General features: G+C 49.5%; 1 protein-coding gene across 2 annotated transcripts in view; it reads left to right on the top strand.

The window, feature by feature from the left end:
- Positions 1-19,618, top strand: part of AHNAK (AHNAK nucleoprotein) — an 89,842-nt gene that overhangs the window by 67,883 nt on the left and 2,341 nt on the right. The window contains exon 6 of one of the 2 annotated variants that reach the window (XM_031459459.2): positions 13,322-13,641. The exons of the other annotated variant lie outside the window; for it this stretch is intronic. Coding sequence (XP_031315319.1) covers positions 13,322-13,329 — 8 coding nt within the window. The 3' untranslated portion in view covers positions 13,330-13,641. Of the gene's footprint in view, positions 1-13,321; positions 13,642-19,618 lie in introns of those variants that run through there. 2 annotated transcript variants of the gene reach the window in all.

A 19,618-nucleotide genomic window follows, 5' to 3' on the forward strand; every position in this document is an offset into this window, starting at 1 on the left:
GAAAGCCCTTGGTCCACCCCGGGATGGTTGGGGCCCCCACCTCAGTTCCTCGTCAGGGCCTCGCTGACTTCCTTGGTGGGACAGGTCACAGTTAAATAAGGGTGCCAGCGGGGCAGGGAACCTCAGAATCCGCTGGGGTGTGGAGGCATGCAGATTCCTGGGCCCCACCCTGGAGGGTCTGAGGCAGCAGATCTGGGGGGGGGGCAAGAGCACTCATGTCAGAAGGCCCCAGGCGAGCCTGGGGCAGGTGGCTCAGGCACCGCACCTTGAGAGACTCATGCTCTGCCGGGGGGGTGGGGGTGGCGGACACAGTGCCAGCTCCTGCCCTCACGGAACTTATAACACAGGCAGGAGGAACCAAGGAGGGCACTCCCTCCCTCCGCTGTGCACGAGAACCGAAACAAGAGCTGTAAAATGAGTAATGTGAGTACGGCCAATTCTTTTCTTCCTCGCCCCCTCCAAAGTAATTCAGCACTTACAAAGCTTGGCTTTGTTCCTTCTGAGGGCTGACTTGGCATTTTTCAGCAGGGGGCTTGCAGGGAGGGTGGGTTGGTTGCAAGGAATGACCATTGTCTGTGGTTCATATCAGACTCTCCTATCTCAGAACCATCCCTGCATCGGGTGACCCCTATGGTGTGGGAGCCGGGGACGGGGTGGGGGGGGGGGAGGCCCATCTCTAAGGCCCGTCACAGCTCTGACCTGCTGGGCTGGGATGGTGAGGGAGTAACCTTGTCCTTATTCTTGGTAGGCAGCTGTCACTGCTGTTGCTTACAAGCTAAGCTTTATTCTAAGGGGGAACTGATGCACTTGCGTCCTCAAGGGCCCTTAGTTATAAGAATGATTGGAGAGGACCTGGAGGTCGAGTGGCCTGTAAGGGACTTATTCTCTGGGCTCAGGGATGCTCCCTTATCCCTGCTGCCAAAGGACAAAGCAGCAGAGGCAGCTTCTTATTCACATCACGTGTTGTTATTTCGATGGTTTGGTTTTTGAGAGTCCCTCTGTCTGTGGTCATCCTAAGGGTGCCAGTGGGCGGTGGAACATGGTAATCTTTCCAAACTCTTTGGTGGCCTCAGAGTTAACTGAGGGTTTTTGACTGTGCACATGGCAGTGTGTTTAGACACAGTCCTCTTCCTGAGATGTGCTCCTGGAGCGGAGACCCTGACGTCCAGACCTAGAATTCAAACTCCACCTCGTGCTTCCAGAGCCTCCTCCAGTCACCCACTCCTCTGGGTGAGCTGAACCCCTCCTTCTCCACCCGAGGGCTCTCTCAGCTCCTCGGGACACCAGACTGTGACCTTCATGGAAGGCAGCGGTGCAGTACCAAGTTCAAGTCCTCGATTCAATTCCTGGTTCTGCTGTTGACTATCTGGATCTCCAAGATCAAAACACGGCAGGGACCGTGATGGCGCTAATGAGGCAGTCTCTGGGTGACTGCTCTGATAACTCCCTGTTACCCCTCAATCATAGCATCCAGGAAGAAACTACAGGAAGCTAAGTCTAACAGAACCTCCTCAACCTTTCAACAGGCCACATGGGACCAAAGCCCCCTCTGCAGACAATGCAAAAAGAACAGGCCATGCAGTGTAGGGGGTAGGATTTCAGGCTCCAGAGAGGGGCTGCCTGCTTCCAGTTCCAGCTCCCCCACTTACGGCTGCTCTGCCCTAGCCTCAGTTTTCCCCTTGCTAAAAATGGGGATAATAAAGCCAAATAATGATAGTACTTTCATAAGGATAAGGATTATAAACGTGAAGTGCTGGGCACGTAGGAAGTGTTCCATCAACATTACCTGTCATTGCTGTTACTCTTGTCAAAGTGGGGTTTGTGATCTGCTGGCAGGCTTTTAAGGAGGATGTATTAATTGCTGTCACAGGCCCTGAAATGCCATCTAACCTGTGTTTTTTTTTTTTTTTTTTTTTTTTTTTGAGACTAAAGGCTTTTGGTCTTCTGGAGAGTCATATTGATAGCAACGATTCCCAGAAATCACTAGCCATTCTTCTGCCAGGCGGCTGACTGGCTGGGCACGGCCCTGGCATAGGCGTAGGGTGAATGCCTGGAGACAGGAGGGTGGGGTGATGGGGCTGGGGTGACCTTGGGAGGACAGTGGAGGTGGCGCACAGCCTCTCTCTGGCTGGACATTGTGCCCTGGGCTTGTTTGTGCCCCCAGAGCACTATGTTGTTGGTTGTCTTTAGCTTAGAAATCTCGCCCCCAGGATGGTTCTGAAGATTCGGTGGAGGAGAGCTGGACTGAGAGCTGTTCTTGGCACATGGAGGTGATATCACTGGTCCACAGCTGGAAGGACTGGCCTGGGATGCTGGCTCTTCCAGGAATCTTGAACGGAGCTCTCCAGCAACCATTCCATGGCAGCTTTTAAAAATATGATGAGCTCTTGGCATTTACTTCCATCAGCATCTCCTGAGTATCTGGTGCTGTGCTAGGTGCCCAGGATGTGAGTGGGAAAGAGATGTCCCCGTCTGTGAATCCAATGAGCCGAGGGCTGGGGACCTCTCCTCTGACAACTTCTCACCTCCTCTCTGGCGGAGGAGGGCAAGGAGGGCATTCTGGGCATGGAGACAGTGGGAGCAGAGGCGGCCACGTGTCTTTGAGAAATGTGAGGGCCAGGGCAAGGCTAGAGCATAGTCAGCCTGGGGTGGGGGGCCAGCTGGTGAGACCCAGGCATCTTTATCTTTGGGGAATGGGAGGCATTGCAAGTTTTCATACAGGGAAATGACACGACTGACTTTTGTTTTAATAATATCAAAATAACAGCAATTAGCAGATCCGCATTGGGCACTTTCTCTGTGACAGGCATGTGCTAAGTGCTTTAATGTGAGTTATCTCATGTAAGCCCATTCTACAGATGGGGCTTGGAGAGTTTAGAAAGCCTAGTCGTGCAGCTGGGACAAACCCATGTCTATACAATCCCAAAGCCCTGGCTGTAACTGCCCCCTAATCTCCCTGAACCTTGGGGTCTTCATCTATGCCACCTGCCTCATAGATAGGGTTGTTTTATTACATGAGGGAATATATGTGAAGTGCTTGGCACTGTGCCTGGTACATTGTAAGTGCTCCATAGATGTTAGTCACTGCTATTTTGGTTTTTGTTGCTATTGTCTGTTTTAGAGAGTGCCCCCAGCATGCTGGTGTTGGGGTGGTACCTCTAATTTTGAAACCACATGGGCTGGTGCGCATGAACTGGGCTGCTAATGCCAACTCCAGCTGGGGATGGATGCTTGATAAGGTGCATGGCTGGAATCTGCTGCGGCCTCCCTGGTTGCCATGGTTATTGACCTGGGCACCTGGTTCTCTCTCTGTGGCTGGTGCATCTCCAGGTCAGGTCTGGGTGACCCTATTCCCATCTGGCATCATTTCACAACTGCTCCTCTGCGGTTGCCTTCTGTACTCTCTGGTTTCGGTTTTGCTCCAGCTGAGCAAGGGCAGACTCCACAGGTGGCAGAATGGAGGACGAACCAGAGAGACCCAAGTCCAGGAGGCTGTTAAAGTCTCCAGGGGAGATAAGGTAAAGACTGGAAGGGCCCCAGCCATGGGAACGGAGAGAGAACAGCTTTAAGAAGTGCTTTGAATTTAGAATTGATGGGAGGTGGCCATCTAACACGTGAAGAGAAAAGAGAGGGAGTGAAAAGTAAATGGCATCTCTAACTTGAACGACCTGATGGCCCTATTCTATCTATTCTTTTTCTGTGCTTCACCCAGTGGCTCTCATCAATTCATGTGACTTTAAATACCATTTCTAATCTGATAATCTCCAAATTGTCAGTTCCCTGAGCTCTAGCCTTGCCCTCTTCCCTTGGGTGTCTCTGAGGTGTTTCAAACTCAGCATTTCCAAAATGGAACTCCAAAAATGGTTTGTCTTCCTCACTCCTGAACGTGCTTCTCCATCTTATAAATGGTACAACTCTCCCTTGTGTTTGATATGAGTGTCATCCTCACTGCCTCCTTCTTCCTCTCCTCTTGTATCCCACTCATCAGCAGATCCCGTCATGCCTACCTTGGGATTGCATCACAAAGGAAACACACCACCTCTCTTCATCCTTACTGCCACCGTCCTGGGCCAACCCACCACCATCTCTCACCTGGGTGACTGTGAGTCCACCCTGGGTTCCCACTTCCACTCTGGCTTCAAATTCCAGCCACCATGACCTGGGAACACAGATTTGATTGTTAATCCTCTTACGCAACGACTTCCAGCTCTACTTAGCGTGACAACCACCAGCATCCCATGGCTTACAGGTTCTACAAGAATCTCAGCTTCTTCTGACTTTCCTCCTCACTTTTCATCGCTCACTTCTCTTTGGCCTCACTGGTTCCCTTGGGGTCCCCATAACACCCCAAGTCTTTCCTTCCTTGGGTTCATCATCTTTCCCATTGTCTGGCATGCTCTGCCTCATCTTTGCATGGCCAGCTTCTTCTCATCCTTCAAACTTCAGCCTAACTGTCTCAGGGAAATGGTCCATGACCTGAAGAGGCTCCATATCCTTCTCAGCATCCTCTTTAGCTAATCACTTCATTCAAAGCACTCACTCACCACTTGAAATTTTTGTTTGTCTTGTTTATTGTTTGTCTCTCCCACTAGAGTGTCAACTCTGTAAGGGCAGCCTGGCATGCAGAAGGTGCCTACAGGGATTTGTTGAATCAGTGAGTCCCACACTTAGGTAGCAGAGGGCCAGGAGAATGCTGATGTTCAAGGGTTGGTGGAAGGGCTGTCAAGGGACTTGAGAATGAGGGGTAAGAGGTTACTGTCAGTAAAAAATACAGGAGTGACGCATTGGCAGGTGATACTTTGGGCTGCAGGTAACAGCAAACCTGTCTGGTGGTGACATAGACAAGAGGGATTAATTTTTCTCATGGTTGGGACGTTCAGCAGCAGATCTCTGGTCAATGTTACTGAAGTCCTCCTTGAGATATCACATCCTCACATCACATCCTCCTTTGACTGAGTTCAAAGACAGGAAGCGGAGCAGCCTGGACAGACATTGTCTTCACATTTCCCTCTTATCGGTGGGGTGGGTGGTGATGGAGGGGTTGTCCCCAGAAGACCCCAACTGATCTCCCCCTCTATCCCACTGGTCAGTAAGGACCCATGGTGCCCTTGGACCAGGGGCTGTGCCCATGTTGCTGCAATAAAAGAGTTTCTCTTTCCTGCCTTTGAACCAAGTTGGGATTCTGCCAGCTAAGGAGAAGGGGAATGGTTTTGAGCAAGCAGTGAGCAGAACTTGCCCCAAGCACATCTCCCAAGAAAGAGTCTCTTTTGTTGGGTTCATTGCTGCAAGAAGGTCAAAGGGGATCTGCCTTGAAAAGTGGCCACTGGATTAGATGCTTGTTGACTATTTGTGGCCCTTGAGAGGCAGTGGCTGGGCTGGGCTGCACACAGCAGGGGGCTGAGGAACCTCTGGGAGAAGTTCAGGAGATGAAGGGAGATGACCAGGAAGTTTGGTGTTAAAGGTGAGAGGAGAGATGGGACAGTCTCTGGGCACAGGAGGCAGACACAGGTAGCCTGAGTTTTCATCTGGGCAGACTCGAACATGTTTTTAGGTGAAACAAAAGAAGCCAGCCAAAGAGGGAGGGTAAGGATTTTGAAGTAAGATAGGATAGTTGATTCTTGTGCCTGAAGGAAGCCTGGGGATGGATCAGTGCGCAAGAGGTGGGTGTTACTGGAACAGGTGGAGAGGCTTTTCTGAAGAGCCTCGGGTGCCTTCTGAGATGGAAGGGAAGGAGGGCAGGCTGGTGAAGATGCCCAGCAGGGACAAAGATTCCTCACTTTCCTTTATGTGGCAATGGGCTCATTTAGAGATTGAATCCATGACCTTGATCTCTCCATCAACTTTTGTTTTAACATCTGATACAATAGACTCCAAAGAAACAGGTCACATTCGTGTGGTTGTACACTAGAAAGTCCAAGGGCAAAGTCTATCCTCGAGTTTGCTTGATCAGATGGATGCAGCCGCCCAGGACGTGGCCATGGCAAGATGCAATCCAGAGGGTGGAGGTCACTTCACACACAGCACGGAGCTGCCAGGTCTTGCAGCCAATGGGTAGCAGGGCAGAAAGAGAGAGTCCTGAGAGGGCAGAGAGGACGTGGGATCCAGGTCAAGGTCCACCACTTACAAGCTGGGTTCACTGGGACCTTCCAAGCCTGTGACCTCATCTTCAGGGGCTGGGCTATGGGGAACTGGTCTCCCTCTGCTGCCCAGTTATAAAATCGGCTGTCTTCTCACAGGGATTAAGGAGATGCCCTCTTGCCCTTTCATCTCCCCTCTCTGGGGGGTTTTGACCTTGCCCAGTAGCCCCTGGGACAGGACGGCGTTTTTTTTCCCCACAAGCCCTGGTCCGTCCCTTCTGGCATCTTTCCCCTTTGTTTTAGGGAGTGATGGCATAGCGCCCAGCGAGTAGGATTGGGAGCCAAATCTTTCTCTTCTGTTTACTCAGATCGTAGCTATGGCTGCAGCGAAAAAGCAAACAGAAGTCTGACTAGATACATGAGCTCAATATTCCACAACATTCAAAGCTCGTGTCTGCTTACGTAGGAGGCAGAAAACACAACATTATGTTAAAATGACTAATAGCTCATACAGACTAGAAAATGCATTTTTCAGAAAAAGTTCTTAGCAGGAATGTTGGGATGCTGAGTGGGTAAGATTGACACCAGCTCTGTGTGAATCCTCCTCAAAAGCTCCTGAATGTCCATCCACATCATACGCTGTCCCTGGGGTGAGCGTTCTAAAGGGGACATGTCTGCCCTTAGGTCACCATCTTTATCTGGCATGTGGGATAGGACTTTGGGCTCTGTGCACATCTCACGGAATTGCTGGGGGTGGCCGATGTCAGTAAGAAGTGAGGAACAGGATCATTTGGTTCCATCAAAGCTGCCCCAATTGGATCAGCCTTGCCCACTGGCTGGGTCGCCTGGACCCCACTTCATCTTCTCAGAAATGGAACTAATGATAGTTTCTTGCTCACGAGATGGCTGTGGGGAGTCAATGAGTTCATGCCTGTGAAGTGTTTAGGAGAGAGCCCAGAGGGAATCAGTTATTCAATCAACAAACATAGAGGGCCTGGCTCTTGCCCCGTCATGCCTTGTGGGAGGGAAGCCCCAGGTGTGTCTCTGCCCTCAAGGAATCGGCATCCGGCTGGGGAAGGAAAATGGACATAGTGGACGTCCCTAGAGAACAGAGAGGCCTCGGGGACCAGCCCTTCCTGTGGCATGGATGTCCTGCAGAGCCAGCAGCTGCTGGGTGGGGCGTGCTGTCGGCCAGCCCCGTTTCATCTCCTGGCAGCCCAAGCAGGGAGAGAGGAGAATCTGGTATTCATTGTGTGGTTGTTTCTAATTTCCTTCTGCTTTCGAGATCCTCTTTGGAGGCAGAACATTGTCCCAAGAGGCTCAGGCGTCCTCGGCCGGGCGCCCGCCAGGCTCTGGGGGAGGTGGCACCGGGAGGATGCCATGACCAGGCACTCGAAGGCCGATGGCGTTTGATTCCATCCTCTGAGACTCTATGGGGACAGTGGGGTTTGGTGGCTAGTTCAATTCCAGCCCTGTGGTTTACCTTTCTCCCCCTGGGGTTTTGAGTGAGACCCTGAAATCTCATTTACAAGTTTTCTTTTAAAACTTTCCCCATTTGCCAGGGAAGGACAGTCCTTCCTGTCCCACCAGGGTTCTTCAGAGACAGGGTGTGCAGATGGCCCACGGGACTTCCTGTAAGTTATAGGTTCTGGAGCCCCAAGGGAGGGATCCTCAGGCCAGCTGGGGGCAGGAGGCCAGTACGGTGTCCAAAGAATGGGGTGGGGTTTCCTCATTCCTTTCTGTCATCACACTTGGCCTCTTGTTTGTGGATTTTAGTAGATTTATCAGCCATGCTAGATTCCTCTTTCATCACCAGAAAGCAGAGAGAATCCCAGAGTGAGTGACCCATGAATAAAGGGGCAGAGACGGCTGGAGGGCTACTGGACTCTGACCTTCAAGTTTATTGAAAAAGAGGCTCTGAGAATGTCAGGAATAAGAGGAGGGAGGAGGTGACACAGCCTTGAAAGGGGCAACGGCAGGCGTTGGTTGTCTTCAAGATGTGATGAGGTCAGAGCAGGGCTGCCCATGCTTAAGTCACTCAAGTGCCATCATCCCAATTTCTGCCACATTCACATGCCACTGTGTGCTATTTGTTTAATAGTTATCTTTAAATAGATTTTTTAAAAAATCATATAGTTAATTAGAAAAAGATCTTTATGTCACTACCATAAATGAAGCCCAGAATTTTTCTAACTAGCATTGAAACAAATTTGTAACTGTTAAAGTAAAAATACTCATCATGCACCATTACAATCTTGACTGCCGCCCAGGGCTTTATGTAAGTTCTGCGTGTAGGCTTTTACACACTGGGGGGCCTCCACATGTGTCTGATCGGGTGAGGCTGGCATTGGCTACAAGTAAAGAGTAGGGTGACCTATGTTGACTTGTGATCTCATAGAGATGCTCTGGGAGAGCACCCTGAAGCTGGACCGTGGGTCCCCGGGTTTCGTAGCAGCATCTCCAATGTGGGAGAATGACAGTGTCTTCTTCAGAGGCTGGGGGAGGATGGACTGAATTCATGTATTTATAAGTGTTCAGAACTGCTTCCAGTGCATGGCATGCGCTCAACAAGTGGTAACAGCCGCCATGACTTGGGAGACGCTGGCTGAGGGCTCTCGGCTGCCCTCCCATCCTCTGCCGGCGTGGAGGCAGGCCCAGGGCTGATGTGGTCCCGGGGCTCCTTCCACCTCATGGATCACTTGTTCTGTAACTTCTCCACTAGGACAGGTGTGGCCAGGTGGCCTGCCCATCCTTTCCCTCATGATTATAGGATTAAGCTAAAATGCAGTCATGGCATTTGTCATCATGAAATATCCCCATAGGACTTGGTGGTTATCTGTGCCCCTTGGAGGCTCTGGAATGAGCTCCCAGGGATGGACACTCGTGTGCACATGCCAGGGGCTTCGCAGATCCCAGTCTGCAGCTCCATCTCAGCAGCTCTGGGGATGGGGTTATGGGAAGGAGCTATGGGAAGCAATGCCAGGTTCTCCCCGGGGGGAATGGATATTCAGCTTCAGGCCCTGGAATTTTGACTTCCTGTTTGGCCTGGTACTCATCCGCCCCTGCCCCAGCCCACCACCTATTTGTCTCTGGTGCATCCTCTCCCTCCCTCTCTGGGATCCGTTTCCTTCTCAGTAAAAGGTGGGGGTGGCACTAGATCATATCTGAGGCCCTTTTGAGCTTGAGAAAGCTATGATTCACCTCCCAGTCGCCCCCTCACTTTTCCCGCGGGCCTCCCGATCAACAGTAAGAAGAAAGGTAGGAAGGAAAGGAGAGAGACAGGGAGAGCTGGGCATCCCCAGTGTTCAGTACCGGCCTCCAGGACACAGAAGCCTTCGGTCCAAAGTGTCCGTGGTACTGAGGTAGAGAAACTCTGCTTTCCGGGTGGAGAGACAGAGGGGAGAAATGATTTGAAAGGCAAATACAGAACAAATGCTCTCCAGATGATAAATGGTTAAATAAATGATAACGAAAGGGAAAATACAGGGAGCAAAGGAAACACATGGGAAAAAGTTTCATAAAGGGCGGGGAGAAAGTGTTGCTAGGGAGAAGGATGTGTCTGCAAAGTGATCATGGCGGGGTCGGGGTTGGGGGTGGTTAGCGTGAGCTGCGGGCCTGAGGGTATAAACCAGCTTTGAGGGGCTTACCATCCTCCCTTCTCCTTCCTGGTTTACTTTGGAAGATGCCACCCCTCTCGTTAGGGGATTCTGCGGAATTTCAGCAGTGCAGCCAGTCAGCAATGGTGCCTGTTAATGCCACCACGTGGCTTTATGCTGACAGGCTGGATGGTCCAAAGATTTAGGGAGTCATTACCATCTGAGCATTATCATGTGAGCTGGTCAGGCTTAGTTATTCTACGAGACCCTTGCTCCTCACTGAATTAAGAACCCATCAGCTATCGTCAGCTGGAGAGGAAGACATCACCAACACCAGGTGAGAAGAAATTAGCATAGAGTGTCTTCATGCCATGGGGGTGGGCCAACATTTCCAAAAGAGACCACCAAAAGCACTAACCATGGGAAAAAAATGGATAAAGTGGACTTTCTCAAAATGAAAAGCCTCTTGTCATCAAAAGGCAGCCTTAAAAACTTGAAAAGGCAAGTCTCAGTCTTGGCTGAAGATACCGGCAATATGTATATCTGGCAAAGTATTCATTTCCAGAATATATAAAGAACCACTATAAATCAATAAGCAACAGGCAAATGACCCAATAAAAACTGGGCAAAAATCTTACAGAATTCACAAAGAGAGCATATCCAGATGGCCAAAGACACTACAAAAAGGTGCTCAACATCATTACTCATCAGGAAAATGCAAATTAAAACCACAGGGAGATACCACTACAGAGCCACCAGAGTGCCTAAAATAAGAGTGACAACACCTGGTGTTATTGAAGACACAGAACAACGGAAACTCTCATGCATTGCTGTGGGGAGCGCAGACGTGGCTCAGACACTTAGGAAAATTGTCTGGCACATTCTAGTAAAGCCAAAGCGATGCCTCTTCTGGAACCCAATAATTCGCTCACAGGTATATATACCCCCCAGTACCTCCATTAAAAACAAACAAACCGAAAAAACAAAATTAAAAAAAAGGAAGGAGGGATGTAATAGCTCAGTGGTAGAGCGTATGCTTAGCATGCATGAGGGGGTCCTAGGTTCAATCTCTAGCACCTCCACTGAAAAAAAACATGTTCAAAGGAGTTGTCTCCAAATCCCATCAATAGGAGATTGGAGAAGTAGATGGTGGTGTGTTCACAGGGGAGCGCTGTGCACACGGCAGTGAGAGATGACACACTGATTCCTTTCATATGATACTCAGGGAGAGGCGAGGTGAAAATGTGATGAGTCAAGTCACGGTCATGTCTGGTGGGCGTCTGGGCTGAGATGGTGCCTGAGGGAGCCAGCGGGTTGCAGACTGAGTCTATACCTGGGCGGGGGTGGTGGGTATACACGTGCACGTAAATGATTATCAAGCTGACCATTTAAAATGAGTGCATTATTATGTACTTTACTGTATACAGGTTGTGCTTTGATTTAAAAAAAAGGAAAGAAATGTAGATTCTAACATCCAAGGAAAATAACAACAACAAAAACAGTTTATTGAGCACCTTCTACGTGCCAGGTGCTTTATATAGATTACTTCACTTCATCCACCCAAACTCCCCTGTCAGCTGGTATTGTTCTCTTTTTTTGGGGGGCGGTGGAGGTAACTAGATTTACTTATTAAAAAAAATTTTTTTAATGGAGGTACTGGGGCTTGAACCCAGGACCTCGTGCGTGCTAAGCATGCGCTCCACAGCTGAGCCACACCCACTCCCAGCCAGGTATCATTCTCATTTGACAGATGAGGCTTGGCCAGGTCCACTAGCTCACCTGAGACCCACAGCTGGTAGGCGCAGGCGCCAGGACTCGAATGCCACAATCCAAGCTCTTGCCGCTCAGCTTGGGATCTCAGAGTGATTCCTGGTACAACATCACAGCTGTTTCGCCTGCTACTCCCCCCCAAGCAGAGAAGCCTTAGATACACTATTTTAAAGAGAACTTTATCAAAAGCCTGATGTTCCAGGAACTCAGATCCTCTACCTTCTTAAAAACAAAACAAAACAAAACACGTGGAATGGGGAGCCCATCCCCTGATGCATCCTTTCCATGAATTTGTTCCAATTGGAAGAACTTGTGGTTTCACACTCACCCCATTCATCGTAACCGTTCCGTGTTGTAAATCCTCTGTGAATGAAGTATTGAGTGTTGGCTGTAGCAGAGAGTGTTGTGAGCCAGGCTTGAACTCCAGCTCTGCTCCCCTTAATCTGTGAGGCTCTTGGGGAGTTAATTTCTCAAAGCCCTTGTTTCCTCGTCTCCAAAAGGCGACTGTGGTCCTTACCTTACAGTCTCGTTGTGAGGGTAAAACGAAGTCATGCCTAAGAAGTGCTCTGCTCAGCATCAGCCTCATAACAAGTGCTCAGAAGAGGATAGTGTCCCTTTATGGATGCCCGATTCCTTCCAAGCCTCTTTTTTTTGTTGTTGTTAATGGAGGTACTGGGGATTGAACCCAGGACCTCGTGCATGCTAAGCAGGCACTCTACCACTGCACCATATTCATTCTCTGATTCTAAGCCTCTGAAAGAGGCTCAGCACCTTGCTCCTCTACACCATTCAACACGTGTTTGAAGAAAAAAGCTATGCTAATGATTTCTCCGCAAAGTGGAGATCCAGAGAATCTCAGTGCTTCAGTGAGGGAGGGTGGAGGGAGGGCGTTTTTAACTACATCGGTGGGGGAGGAGTTATTATTCGTATGGACTTTTCAAAATGGGACCAAAAAGATTCAGTCCCAGAGAGAGGACCAGAAAGGTCATTCTCATTTGGGAGAGGAGGGGGAGGAGGAACCTAGAGAGTTAAGGTGGACTTGGGGAATGGCAAGCAGACCATCTGGGTTGGTGCCGAAGATTTGTGCAGGGACTAGTGGAAGGTCAAGTTGTGGGGAGGGTAGAGCTCAGTGGTAGAGTGCATGTTTAGCACGCACAAGGTCCTGGATTCAATCCCCAGTACCTCCATTAAAAAAAACCCTAATTACCCCCACCCCAACAACAACAACAAAAAAAGTAAAAGGTGTAGGAGGAAGCCGGAGTGTGTGCAGACCCACGTGGCGAGGAGGCCAGTGAGGAGAGAGACGAGCAGGTGCAGGTGGAGAGGAGTTGGGTGCACCTCAGGGTGGAGGTGGTGGGATGGAAGGAAGGCGCAGGTAGATGGGGAAGAGAGGTGAGGGACTCCTCAAATCTAGGAGCCAATCGTCTGAGTTGGGAACCAGGGAGAAAGTCAGTTTGGAGATGATGCTGAAGAGAAAGTCATGAGGGTGTGCACCTCATCCCGTCCCCGTGCCTCACCTCCTGCAGCTGGCTCTTGGCATGTTCTCAGGAACATGCTGTCCTCTTCTGGTCTCAGACTTGCATGGGGCGCCCAAACGACAGACACTGACTTTCAACAAGCTTCCTTTCCACCCTTGCCACAGAGAAACCCACAGAGGGGGGCTTGCCAAGACCAAAACAGATCCCGCTGCAGAATGGGTTCCCAACTGACCCCTCCCAAAGGCAAGAGTGTATTGAGATGCTCTACCAAAGGGTGGCGGGCGGGGTGGGGGGCACTGTTTTTTCAGCCCGTGTGAAGTTAACGAAAGGCCTCCGGATTTTACGGAGAGATGCAAACAGTGTTTTGAATAAAAATCCTTTGTTATTGTTTTTTTCACAGGGCTGTAGCCGTGGCCAGGAAGAAATCCGCCCCCTCCGAAGGTTGTTTTTGTGACCGTTCTTTGGAGCATTGTTCTAAAAATGGGAAATTACATACTGCGGTGCCAAAGGAAACAAACACCTGCAGTTAAAGGAATACCTTCCACGAGGTGGCTTTTAGAGCCTGGGCCAGCTCCGGACCCAGGGCTGCCTCACACATTCTTTCTGACGGGTTTCTTCGCTTCTAAGGGGATCGGGTGTGGCTTATGTGTATGACCAGAGTGGGCTTGGCTCAGGTGTTGGTCCTTCCCTTACTCACTCAATAAATATCTATCAAGCATCTGTCCTGGGTGAGCCTTGATGGATTTCACTGTTCCCTACCCCGGCATGGCTAAACTCACTGGGAGAGTTGGCTACAGGCAGGCGACTTTCTGTCACTGATTTTCAGGTGGGTGTCTGACTTCTGTCCCCAAATGATGAGAAGCCAGGGAAATCCTCAGACCATTCTCTTTCTGCTCCTTTCTTTCTCCCTCTTTCTTCCTTTCCTCTCACCCTCTTTTATCTTCTTTGTTCACCTACAAAAATAAAATGGCCGTTCCCAACACGTCAGTCATCACATTTCTTTAAGCACAGGATTTCTCACAGTTTCCAGGGGACAGTCTGAAATTCTTGTTGTCTACGGTGTTAGACATCAAAAGAGCCTTTTTTTTGGCTACCTGGTTAATATTTAACATTGAGCAACATTGATAAAATGGCAAAATAATCAGGTCTTGAAATTTATTGATGGTGAAATGCAGACATGTCAGATGGATTGGTGGTTTCAAAGAATCCAGTTTCATCAGCTGATCTCATCTGGATAAGAAATGAGAAAGACAGAGATTGCAATAGGAAATAATGAGTTTCTAGCTTTTTGGAATGTGGTGACTTGGGTTAGAATTTCCTACCCATGAAGCACCTGCCTTCCTCCAGTGGGTTGGCCAGAGAGTGGTGGCAGATCTTTGGGAGTCAGGGTTACCTCTCTGGGACTACTTGGCTATTGATGTGGTCCTGCCTGGATTATCCACTACAGGCTAGAAAGTCGGAGCCTGCTGTGTATGACGGATGGGATGCATGATGCGGATTCACATTTGAGTGATTTGTTTGCCTTTTGCTTACTTGGATTTTCTAAACTTTCTTCACTGAGTGGCAAAAGAACAAAAATTTGGATCGTGCCTCCATGGGGCTCACATTCTAGAGAGGGATGCAGATACCAGCAAATGCGCTGCAGTGACATAAGTGCATGACAGAGCCCAGATCAGGTGTGATGGGTGGTAGAGACAGCCCTGGTCCTAGGGCATGAGGGGTGGGGTGAGAAAGTCCAGGAGCTGAGTCTTGAAGGAGTCTTAAAGTTTGCCAGACTTAGCAGATGATAATACAAGCCGCCTGGTTAAATTTGAATTTTAGAGAAATAATGAATCAGATTTTTAGTATAGGTATGTCCCAAACATTGCCTAGCGTACGGAGGATGGAGCTTGGGTCTTCAGATGACTTTGGAAAGGCGAGGCACTTTAGTCTGCAGGGGTGGGAACAGCATGGGTTTGTTGCCTGTTTCAGAGATGAGTGTGTGCGCCTCTCGGTAATGCAGGGGAGTGTCACCTGAGGAAGGAGGCCTGCCTGCCAGGAAGATGGTCTGTTCTGGGCCGGTGGCATCAGGAGATTGGCCCTTTGCTCTCCCTTCTGCCACATCCCCCAGGGGCTGGCGGGAGACAGAAGAGAAGTGGGTCCTTGTTGTCCCTACTCAGCCCTGCGTAAGTCTGCCTTGTGGCTTTCTGGCTTCAGGACCTGCCTGAGGGACACAGTGAGAATGGTCTCATCTCCCAGAGAGGGCTGCACACTGACTGAGCCTCCAGACTGAGAGCTGTAACCAGAAGCACGCTGGTTGATTAATCAGAGGCTGGTGGACCAGACGGTACCCTCCGCTGCAAACCACGTCAGGAAGGTGAGCATAGACTTAGGACCCGTTGCTGGTCCTCCGTGGCTCTTTCTCCCTGCTCAGGAGCCCTGTGCCTCCCTCGCCCTGCTGACCATCCCCTCCTTGGCACAGAATGTTGGGTTAGAGCGCTCCACATCCAACATGACACTCACATTCTAGTCCTGCCCCCAGATGACTCTGTGGTCACCTTGGTGGGGTGTAGGGTGTGGCTGCATTCTTTTCTCCTAGTTGGAGACACTCTCTTGGTGCGTCCCCATAGCTACCTCACCCCATCCACTGTGCATTTACCTGTCTAACTTGGAGGGCGACCTATTCACAAGTCTTGTCCACTGTTGCACCTCCAGCGCAGGTGGGGGAAGCAGCAGGATTTGAAGCCAGAGCACCAGGCAGGGCCAGGCTTCCAGGAGGACCTCCCGGACCAGGTGAGGAGCCTGGGCTTTATCCTGTAGGAGATGGTTAGCAGGGAAGGATTTTAAGCAAAAGCATGACATTGTTTGATTCCTGGCAACCCAGGGAAGAGTATTGTAGAAGAGGGCAAGACTGAGATCTTAGAGACCACTAAGAAGGCAGGGTAATTGTCTCCCAAAGACACCCATGACCTTTGCCAGAACCTGTGACTACGTTAGGTTACATGACAAAGGAAAATGAAGGCTGCAGATGGAATTAAGTTTGCTTATCAGCTGATGCGGAGGTGGGGAGATCATCCTGGATTCTGAGGTGGGCCCGGTGCAATCTTGAGGATCCTTATATATGCAAGAGGGAGGTAGAAGAGGAGGCCGAAGTCAGAGTAGAGGCTGCACGGGGGACTATGAAGATGGGAGAGGGGGCCACAAGCCAAGGAATGAGAGTGGCCTCTACAAACTACAAAAGCAGGAAAACAGATTCTCCCTTAGAGCCTCCAGAGGGAACACAGCCGTCCAACACTTTGATGTTTTAGTCCCGTGAAATCAATTTGGGCTTCCAGATATGGAAACTATTGTGAGTTTTTAAAAAGCCATTAAGTTTGTAGTCATTTGTTACAGCAGCTATGTGAAACTAGTTTAGAGGCCATTTGCAATAACCCAGGCCACAGAGGTTCAAGGCCTGGTACTCGGATAGGAATAGAGTGAAGGGGCCACATTCAAGGTCAACTGAGGAGATGGACTCAGACTGATGGATGCATAAGGTCAGAGGTCAGGAGATCCTGTCTCCTGCCCCAGTGCCCTGAGACCTTGTCTTCATCTCTTCTCTCCTGGGGAGCCCCAGACCCACATCTCCATCCTGAACCAGGGCTGAGGGAGTAGCTACTTCTGTTACCAAGGCCTTAAGAGGGAATTCTAAAGGATGCTCTGTAACTACATGCCTCACAGTCTCACAGGATGTGTGGGTGCTGCAGGCACGTGACTTCGGATATTTTAGGACTTAACTAGACTTTTGTCAGAGGCTAGGAATCCATTCACTTGACGGGGGACACGTCTGAGTTCCAAATCCCTGGTTGATCCATTCTGACGCTGGCAACCATGCGTGCTGAACAGAATCTATTTCCAGATTTACTTATTTTTTGCATGTACTATAGTTTTATAATTTTAGTTTGCTCATGGAAATATATTGGGTGGCTAACTCCTAATGATTCATGGTCACATTGTCCCCCTACCCGGTGCCGGTTGCTGAGTTCTGTAAGTGCTTGGGAGGAACCTTCCCTAATTACAAGTTTCAGAATGCATTGTTTGTGTGGCCGCATCAGCTCAATCAAGGTTTTATCAACTCTCTGAAGCCATTCTGAGCAGTAATCAGCCTACGGTGAAGGACGACCCACATATCCCCTGGCATTTGCAAACAGCACGTTTGCATTGGCCATAAACTAGACATAATTTTATCCACATCATCTTGATAAAGTGGATAAGGGCTGGTTTTGCTTCCTCTTCCTGCCTCGTGAGTCATTTATAGATTTTTTCTGCCAGGCTAACCTCCACTGGTCCCCAGGTCGAGGGTGTAAAACTGCATCTTTCCTACTGATAATCTGTTTAGGCTACACCTTGACATAGTGAGGGCAAGACCTCAGATTTTGCCACAGGATGGCAATGTCTGAAAATGCCGACTCCTTAGCTTTCTTCGAGAGCAAATAAATGTTCATTTGGTTGCAAGGTGTGGGAGTCATATATATTTCAGAGAAAGGGTTTGCCCAGACTCACAGTCTAGTTGACAATGATATCAAGAAACATGGTCCTCCCCCTGGGCTCCTCAGAGGTGTGAATGCTAAGAGTCACAGAGTGCTAAAAATAATACTTCTTGTTTTTAATTTTTTTTTGCTCTATTGAGATACATATAAAGATTTTTTTCAAACTTTACAAAAGTGAACAGTTTGTGTGTCACATTTCTCAAATGCAGGCAGCTTATATCCAACCTGGGCTTCCTTGTGTTTTAGAGTTTGGCATATTCGCAGTCAAAACGGCGGATTGTATAATTATATATTTATAGCGTCTAGGGCCGGACAAACTTTTTCTCCTCCTCCTCCTTCAAATGTAAAAATCATTCTTAGCTTGGGGTCTGTTCAAAAGTAAGCCACGGTTTTGAAATTTACTACCGTATTTTATTTCAATTTAATTAAATTTTTTTTTGGCAAGATAGAAATGTATTTCTTCCATGTATAACAGTCCATAAGCGGGTTGTCAGGGACTGAAATGTCTCTGCTCTACAGGGCCTCCATTATAGGATTAAAAAAAAAAAAAGCAGCCATGGCCTGAGTGTGGCCTGCCAGCCAGCGTTTGGGGATTCGGGCTGTAATGTACGCTTAAGCAAATGCAGACGGAAAAGAACCCAGTGAACATCCCCTTCATTGCTCTAATTTCCCTTCTGCTTTCTGGCACCGGGCGTCACCCTGAGATGTGCTCTTTCTGGGGCTGTGATCAGTTCATCTCGCATTGGTTCTGCTCCTTTAACACCCAGCTTACACTTCTGTGTGCTGACAGTTCACATTCTGTGGATCACCTACATCTGCAGCTCCCTAGGTGTGAGACTTGCTGCTGCCATATAATTGGACTTCCTTTTATCCCCCAGATACCGGTTGTATCTGCCCTGGGTAAACATTTCCCCAGATGTGAATAGATAATTAAAATTCTGAACCTTGTATGGCCTTGGATCCTTATCTGTTTCAACAATACTTACCTCGGTGGATGGCTCATGGGAGGCAAAGGTATGTGAGTTAATGATGTCCTGGGTGCAGAGGAACCCCGGGGCCTCCGCAGCGAGGGGGTGGGACCAAGACCCCACCCTCTGCCAAGAATCTCTTCTGGAATTGCAAATCCCCCGACCTGCTCTGCAATTTTTACAATCACAGGCCCTCCTTTGGGGCAGACAACGAAGGGAGGGGTGCGCTGGTTTACAGTTTGTGTGCCTGGGTGTGGGTGTGCGTGTGTGCACACGTATGTCTTCTGAGGAAGAGTGGACACTTCTCATCAGTGTCACTTTAGTTATTGGCTCAGAAGATGCCGCACCTGGAATCCTACTCTCCGTAGGGCAGGGTTTGGGGCCTGGGCTCTGGAATCTGGATTGCGTGAGGAATAAAGGAGAAATTGCAAAAGAGCCTGCCAGGGAGTAAGCATTCGATAAAGGTAATTATTAGGTTATGGTTTCTGCTTCCAGACTTTAAAAAAGGGGTAGATGGAAGTCAAAGGTCAGCTCCACCAGCGCCCCTTGGTCCTCTCCACCTTCAGGAGCATCTCAGGTCCTAGATTCTGTTGGACTGGCCCTTGGAATTGTCTGGGAGTGGAATTATTACTAATTCCAAAAGTGCTGACCCATCACTGGCAGGGTTCAGTGGGCAGTGACATTGTTCGTGTGACTGCCCCTGTTTTTCCTCAGAATTGTGATTTTAAAAAAACCCTCAAAAATCAAATTAAAGTAGTCACTGTTGATAAAAGATGTCTAGAAAGGAACTGTGTTTCATCGTCCTCCCCAGAGAGAGCCGGGCTGTGGAGAGCAGCAGGGCTCCGAGGCCAAGGCCCGGCCAGCGCGTCCGCTCCAGGACACCATGGTCGACACTGCCCCCTAGTGGCCGCGGCGGCACCGGCTGCTGAGGGCAGAGAAGGCGCGTCCCCTTGGGACCACATTTCTTCTGGGAAAAAACTGGACGGAAGAGTTTTCTCTTTCCAGCCGCCTCCTTCCATGCCCTAGGCGGATGCCTCTCCATTCCCGCTTCCCCTGTGCACGCCCTTCACTTTCATTCAATTGCTGGGGACGGTGTGGCCCAGTCAGGGACGATCACCACGGGACAAGGGGTGTTTTGTTTTGGGGGTATTTATGTTCACATGGGGTGTATCTTTAGGAAGAGTTTTAGTCTTTGCACCTTTTGCTCTAGGGCGAAGTTTT

This window comes from Camelus dromedarius, chromosome 12 (assembly GCF_036321535.1).
Source record: "Camelus dromedarius isolate mCamDro1 chromosome 12, mCamDro1.pat, whole genome shotgun sequence".
Lineage (NCBI taxonomy): Eukaryota > Metazoa > Chordata > Mammalia > Artiodactyla > Camelidae > Camelus > Camelus dromedarius.